Below are 7,946 nucleotides of genomic sequence, written 5' to 3'. Positions count from 1 at the left end.
TGGCGTCAGCGACTAAGCGGCGCGCGCCGGATTGGACCATAAGCCTTCTCTTGTATTAAGGGGGCTAGTTCTGCTTCCGGCCGCGTACGCAACGTGCAGGTGTGCAAAGGGCGATGGGCCCAGACCCCTGCGCCATAGGATTTAGACTGGCGTGCTGACCTCTGTTGTGCCTAGGTAGGGCTGCGACGTGTTGATCTTCCGAGGCCGGGCATGACCCAGAAAAGTGTGTCCGGACAAAGGGGATCGAGCGTGTTGGGAAATGTGGTGCACCCCTGCAGGGAAGTTGATCTATTCGAATAGTCGTGTCCCTCGGTAAAAGGACGACCCGGAGTTGTACCTTGACCTTATGACAACTAGAACTAGATACTTAATAAAACACACCCTTCCAAGTGCCAGATACAACCGGTGATCGCTCTCTCACAGGGCGACGAGGGGAGGATCATCGGTTAGGATTATGCTACACGATGCTACTTGGTGAACTTACCATCTACTCTCTTCTACATTCTGCAAGATGGAGGTGGCCAGAAGCGTAGTCTTCGACAGGACTAGCTATCCCCCTTTTATTTCAGCTTTCTGCAGTTCAGTCCACATATGATACCCTTATTCCATTTGATACCAGTGCATACATATGTAGTGTAGCTCCTTGCTTGCGAGTACTTTGGATGAGTACTCACGGTTGCTTTGCTCCCTCTTTTCCTCCTTTCTATACCCGATTGCTGTGACCAGACGTTGGAGCCCAGGAGCCAGACGCCACCGTCGATGACGACTACTACTACTCGGGATGTGCCTACTACTACGTGCAGCCCGCTTTACGACGACTAGGAGTAGTTTAGGAGGATCCCAGGCAGGAGGCATGCACCTCTTTCGATCTGTATCCCAGTTTGTGCTAGCCTTCTTAAGGCAAACTTGTTTAACTTATGTCTGTACTCAGATGTTGTTGCTTCTGCTGACTCATCTATGATCGAGCTCTTGTATTCGAGCCTTCGAGGCTCCTGGCTGGTAATATGATGCTTGTATGACTTATTTTATTTGTAGAGTTGTGTTGTGATATCTTCCCGTGAGTCCCTGATCTTGATCGTACACGTTTGCGTGTATGATTAGTGTACGATTGAATCGGGGGCGTCACAAAGTTCAAATAAATAGAGGTTATAATAACATGAGATCTTCCATGCATGCCAACTAGCTAACTAGACTTTTCGGCGGGCGGAGTCAGCATAGTATGGAGTAAGTGAACCATCGTCGCTGCCAGTAGGCCTGTAGTAGACCATGATCTCATCACAATCGTAGTCGAGGTAGAACGTGGCTCTTTCTCCAGCTTCCATCTCGTAAGCAGTTGCAAGGGCTTTCCAACCAGGGCAACTGAAATAGGTGCGGTTTGCCTCATTGGTGACAAGACAATTGAATTGTTGGGCCGTCAGCATCTTCATGAGGGTGCACTAGAATGTGATAGTGGCATCTACTGGAACTCGAAACTTCTCTAAGAAGTCACGCCTTGCCCCGCAAGGGATGACCTGAGCAAAATTGAAATAAGCAACTTGCTAGTTAGACAATTTTGGGCACAACCGTATACATCACATATGAAACTCAATCAGAACATGCTCAACTTAAACATACCGTCCTAGTGAGGAAGTCATTCGGCGGATCTATGAAGAACTTCTTATCCCTTTGGCATCTCACCGAACCACGGGTCTCACATGGGGCATTCATTTACTGTCCTAGTGAGGAAGTCATTCAACTTAAACATACCGTCCTAGTGAGTACCAAACGACTTCACCCTTGTCTGACGAGTCCAGCGCCAACCAACTGTCGGCTTTCAACATCAATCACGGGTAAGTTGTATAAAGAACTTGTCAACTCATAACATGCTTCTTTCATCTATTGATCATCATGTATTTGCAATTTTTAGGGCCAAAGCCTTTGTGAAGAAGAGAGTCGGTAACTCTTCTGCCGACGTGGTAGACACTAAGATGGGAGTCCCTTCCCATGACATGGTGACGGACAACCCGAAACCCTAGGATGACCCGGTTGTTCAAGAAGAGCCGGCTCACCAGGACAACCCGGTAGCCCTGCTCTCGTTGCCACTCCTCCTGTTGTGGAGGAGCAAAAAGACGATCCAATATTGGAGCAGCCAACTAAAAAGGCTCATGATGATGTGCCTATCACTGGTGAAAGCCATGGCGCTCCTCCAGAGTCTTCAACCGTCTTGGCGAAAATAGTGGCCAACGACAAGTCGCCAAGCCGGGATAAATAGAAGGCCAGCCTTCATTTAGAGGCGTTTGAAAATTTGGATGTGAATTCGCTCCATCAAAGCTATCGGGCCCGGTTGTCTGAGAGCTGGGAAACTGAAGGTGCAATAGTCAACCTCCAGAAGAGAAAATATGAGGTAAAACTTGTTGTCTCTACTCATATATATTTATATAGCCCCCAAGTCTTAAGCTTAGAATGCAATGATTGCTTGAGACTTGCTTGAATGTCACAAATACTGGTGGTGTTACAGCGGGGCGCTTCACCTTACTAGAAGCCAGCCTGACTAGGCCGACCTAGAGCCCCTAGGCTGGTTATGTCATGGGCCAATCAGCCCGCCCCATGGCCTCACAATGTGGTGGGCCCAGAATTCTTGGAGTACAAGACAAGACAACCGGCATCCGGAGGTCTCCTCCTAACCAACTTAGAACATGTAACCCCAGAGCCCGATACCAATATAAGTCGAGGTCAAGCTAGTTGCGTATACATAACTCATTAGAACCCTAGAGATTTACTCAATCCCTCGATCTTTGTAACCCCTATACAATCAATATACATGATCAAGAGTAGGGTATTACCTCGTATAACAAGGACCTGAACCTGGGTAAATTACACACGTATTTGAACACATATGTCATCATATTACCAAAATTTGACATGTTCTACTAACTACGAATGAAATGACAATGGAAGAAGTTCATCCACGGTCACCCTTGCCCTTGCCGTCTTCCTTGCAGGAGTACTGGTCGAGGACTCAAAACGGGTCGAGACGGGTCTACTCACTGTCGAAGTTATCGGATCCATCGTTGCCCTCGTCCTTCTCCTCATGTCGGCGTAGTCCATCCATGGCACAGACCGCCCTGCTTTGCTCTTTTTCCATGGCACAAACCGCCCTTCTTTTGCCGCTTCTTGGCTATGTGGGCAAGGAGGGCTTGGTCGTCCTTGCCCATACTAGCATGCGATTTCACCGACCCCGCCTCGTGGGCTGCCAAAGCAGCCTCCATCTCAAGGGTTGCTGCGTCATCCCACTGCCCGCGGCGCCTCCTAGACAGTTTGGCCGTAAACCATGGTGGCTGCTATGGCCTCTGTTTCGGCGGCCGACGTCGCGGGGATGAGGCGGCACCTAAACGATTCCGTCGGCAGAGCAGGGTTGCCCCGTCATGCGGTGGTCACCGCCTCCTACAAGGTCGCGGTCACGCGCCTTGAGCCATTGGCCCCACGGATCCTATCGCCATTTGAGCGGAGGCATTGTATTCCCGACGGATCGATTCCGGCATCGGGGCGAGGAGAGCACTCCTCCCAGGAGCATTGGAGAGTAGTGCAGACGGCCATCTCCTCCTCAAGGCCGCAGATGACAAGCCCCCAGTCGACGGATCCGGACCTCTTAGAGTCAGATCCACTGCCCGCCATGCTGGAGTAGGCCGGAGTTCGCCAAAAAGGATCTATGTGAGGAAGGGAGTGAAGTGGAGTTGATTGGCTAGGGTTTGGTGTGGAGAGTGGATAGGGATGAATATATGTGGGGTCGGGTGGGCCATAGTGGGTCGGATTTGACGCGGCGGACGCGTCCGGGCGTCCTCATAGCCGCCCCACATATGGGCTGGGTATGGGGATTGCCTGTCAGTCCAGGCGTTTGGACTGCGCTTGGGGTGGCCAGTTGGGTGACAATTTTGCGCTCGGACGGTGACAGGACAGGCCGGGCATTTGGGGCGGATATGTGGCGTTCGGTTGTTATGCTCTAAGGAAGGAGACTGGCAATGAGGATGATGGAACAAAAACAATTCCCTGTGAAATAGTTTGGTGACTGGCTAGTTAAATCTGGAAATGGCCTGCACTTGTTGAGTTAGGCTCAAGATGGGAATGGGGCGAGTCGGCCAGCTAGGTCGTTGACCCGACCCAAAAATTCGAAGTCAATGGGTCATGTGGGTCGGTCTCAAACGAGATTTGGGTCAACATAGCTGGCACCGAGTGACTAATTGGTTTAGTGGGTCAAACCACCTTATAGTCTTACTACTATACTGTATCTCACAGCAGCTGCAATCGTCGTCGCGACGGGGCCAACACTTGTGTATATGAACAACAAAATTGTGTTGATATGTTTCGGCAAGATGCACATGTACAAAACCACAAGCAAACGACTTGATTTTTTTTTTGTTAACCACGTATTAGAAATCTTAATTTTACACGGATTCCATTAAACTGTGCCTAATTTTAACATCCTGTTTGTCCAAGACAATGTAAAGCAAGAATTTGAATCGACACGAAATATTGAGCCAACGAAGTCGCTGAGTATTCTTTATATGGGTCGACCCATGGCCTCTTAAATTGACCTTGGGGCCACAAGGGCCAGGGCCAGGTCGGCCCATTCCCATCCGGAAATTTGGCTAAACAAGTGCTATTCAGATCGCCCAAATGAGCTAAAATTTGGTTATCGAATTCGCAGGTGTGTAAGTGCCACATTTCTACTGCATTCATGGCAGTGGTGCATATTGCCGAGTGCCCGGCTTTCTTTTGTTCAAGGAATTTTTCTTTAGGCCCCAGACCAGCGACTGAGAATATGAAAAATCATAACAAAGATTATTACTCAAAATGTAAGATGTTTTCCAACACTACATTTTGAGACAGAGGGAGTACATTTCATATTTCAAAAGTCAATATTTTACAACAAAGCTTCCATAATTCACAATCAGCATGCACAACACGTTCCACGGCAGTCTAACCATTGCATACGTTCCACAGCAGTCTAACCACGTCAGCAGATCTGAAGCAAAACAGCCTAACTAGTTCACAGGTCTGAAGCAAAACGGTAGTCATGGATCTTAAAACACAGAGCTGTCCGAACAAAGCATTGCCTGCAAGCTGGGAGCCCACGCTATTGGCTCTACAAATCTCTACCTGGTGCTAGGTATCCAACGTGCAATACATCGTCCCGACTGCATTACATTTACCGCAACTCACATCAGTTAAGAGAAAAAACTAAGGCACACTCAAAAATGAAACAAGAATTGGGACAACTAATGTGAGAAGAAGCTCACGAAGCTGCTGCTCTCCACCAGGTGATTTCAGAAACAACAGGAATGGATTCTGCATCACAGTGTAGCAAAATCCTTGTAACATCAGATATAACGCAGATCAAACACGCAGCAGATGACACAGGAGAAGCATAGCCAATGCTACAATGTTGCACTGAGATCAGAAACCAAAACTACAGTATAAATTTGAAGCAATGACTTGTTTCAAACTAAACCTCAACACAGCAGTAGAATGCAAGCATACCAAATACTAGACTGCTAGCAGATAGTCAGGAATGGCAGCATTTTGCACTGTGTTGCTGAGCACCATTCCAGAAGTGGATTTTTCAACTGTTTACAAACATTCTGAACTATAGTACAAATTTTAAAAGCTAACCAAATGATGAAATGCTCTATGTAGGTAACTTAATTTAGAGATCACAGACATAACATAGAACTAGCAACACAGTGATACGTGTTCGACATGTATGTAAGGAGCTACACTATGTTTCCATCAGTCAAAACTTCTACCTATAGGCTAGTTAAACAAAACAGGAAGATGAACTAAACGCTGTGCTTTTGCCATAGATGATAACAAGCATCATTTGCTACTTGACATCATCAATATACACACAATATGCAACACCCGAGTGCAGATATAGTTGAATACCAGTTAGCACAACATGCCCGGACAGATCACTCCTAACCAAAGATGTGCAGAACAACAGCAAAATGGGCAATTCATAGTTGATCAAAATGATATTTATTTGCAACAATCTAATGAAACTAGAAACATGGCATCAACTGGCATAGCATCAATACAAGGTAATGATATCTAAATTCCTCAAATTGGGTATCAAGCAAAGTCGTATTGCAGCAACTAACCGATATCCACAAACATCTCACATCACATTCATATCATGATGTCTATACACGAGCCGGAGCAAAGCATCAACATTCTAGAATTTGCGAGGTAAAGCACAGAAATCAACCGTATCATCCTAAGCAAATCAGTCTTAACACTCTTATATAAATTATACTGAAGACCCAATGGAAGATGCAGAGAATAAAGAGCAACATGGGCATTTCCTAGATGATCAAAGTGATTGTATTTGCCCCATTCAACTCATCCGGCTAACTTAAACACGACATCAGTCATCAGACAACATCATTCAGCATGAAACCTGAAACATAGCATAAAATATAGTGCAAGTACGCAACCATATCAAAATTCCTTAACATAACAGTAAAAAACACAAATCGAGCAACTACCCAGTAGTAGTCTTAAAACATCTCACAGCACATCATACCACAATATCTTGCCAAGGTCCGGAACTAATCATACGGAGTCTAAAACTGGGGAGGTAAAGCAGAGAAAACCACCCAATAGACGACGATCCTGCAGGCCGATCAACGGTAAGACTTCTGGAACCTCGCGCGGGCGCCGCGACCACCGAACTTCTTGGGCTCGCAGCGACGGGGGTCGGCGACGAGGAGGGTACGGTCGTAGCGGGCGAAGATGTCCTTGACCTCCTTCTTGGCGGCCTCGTCGACATACTTCTGGTAGTAGGCCACGAGCGCCTTGGCGACGGCCTGGCGGATGGCGTAGATCTGGGAGGTCTTCCCGCCGCCGCGGACGCGGATCCTCATGTCGATGTCCTTGAAGCGGGAGCGGCCGGCGAGCATGATGGGCTCGAAGGCCTTGAGGCGGAGCATCTCTGGGCGGATCAGCTCGATGGGGGCGCCGTTCACCTTGATGAGCCCGCGCCCTGGCTTGGTGTACGCGACGGCCACCGCCGTCTTCTTGCGCCCGAAGCACTGGACCGTGCCCGGCGTCGGGCGGGTGAGGACGGCAGCCATGCTTGCGGTGGTGCCTGGTGAGAGCGCGGCGGCGGCGGCGGCGGCGGGATCAGGGAGGAGCGGCGGCGGCGTAGGCAGGTGATTTGCGAGGGGTGGGCGATTTTATACTCCGGAGGCGTTGGGGTTTGGTCAGTCAGTGAAGAGCTGCATGGGCCGTAATATGTTGGGCCTTCTCTCGGGCTAGTCATTTGGTCCTTGTGTTAGAAAAACCCACCGACCGCCAAGCCATAGGACATGTATACAAAGAGAGAGGGATGATGGAAGTACAACATGCCTACAGATTGTAATTGATTCATTGTAATCATTTCCCTCACTCGGTCCTTGCCAGGCAGCACAAAGCAATGCATGTGGCATGTTCATTTGCAATACGAATCGATGCCAGTACAAAGGAATAACGGACCATGCGCCATTGATTTAGGTTGCATCTTAAATAGCATTTTTTTAATTAGTTAATAGATAAAAATAACATCATATTCAAATTCTACACGTTTCTCTAATCGGATTTCATATATAACATATTAAAATTGGAGTCAGGATTTAAAAGATATGATTATTTAAAAAATACAATATATTTATTCCAGGTGTATTGTGGGTTGATTAACGCAAATATTAGGGAATGTAAAAAAAATTAAAACCAATTCGTTGTGACTTAAAGTTGGACAGCATGTTGATTAGTATAAAAGTCATGGTTTTTTTTGGTAAAATGAGAAAAACAATTCGTCACGCCTTAAAGATGGACTACGGGTTGATTTCAACAAACTGTAGAGGCTTTTCGCAAAAATGTGCGACGGATGAATAGAAGCCATACGTGCTTTATTATTAGGTACAGATTAG

The 7,946-nt window shown here is 47.3% G+C and overlaps 1 protein-coding gene across 1 annotated transcript; it reads right to left on the bottom strand.

The window, feature by feature from the left end:
- Positions 1–6,423: 6,423 nt before the first annotated feature.
- On the bottom strand, positions 6,424–7,200 carry LOC125508640 (40S ribosomal protein S16). Its single transcript, XM_048673397.1, has one exon. The coding sequence runs from the start codon at positions 7,110–7,112 to the stop codon at positions 6,663–6,665; it is 450 nt and encodes a 149-aa protein (XP_048529354.1). The 5' UTR covers positions 7,113–7,200; the 3' UTR covers positions 6,424–6,662.
- Between the last annotated feature and the right edge of the window lie 746 nt (positions 7,201–7,946).

This window comes from Triticum urartu, chromosome 5 (genome assembly GCF_003073215.2).
Source record: "Triticum urartu cultivar G1812 chromosome 5, Tu2.1, whole genome shotgun sequence".
Taxonomy (NCBI): Eukaryota; Viridiplantae; Streptophyta; class Magnoliopsida; order Poales; family Poaceae; genus Triticum; species Triticum urartu.
This window is presented reverse-complemented; position numbering and strand designations above follow the sequence as displayed.

Coding starts and splice junctions, on each gene's coding strand:
- LOC125508640 (XM_048673397.1), bottom strand. CDS start 7,112: ATGGCTGCCGTCCTCACCCGCCCGACGCCGGGCACGGTCCAGTGCTTC.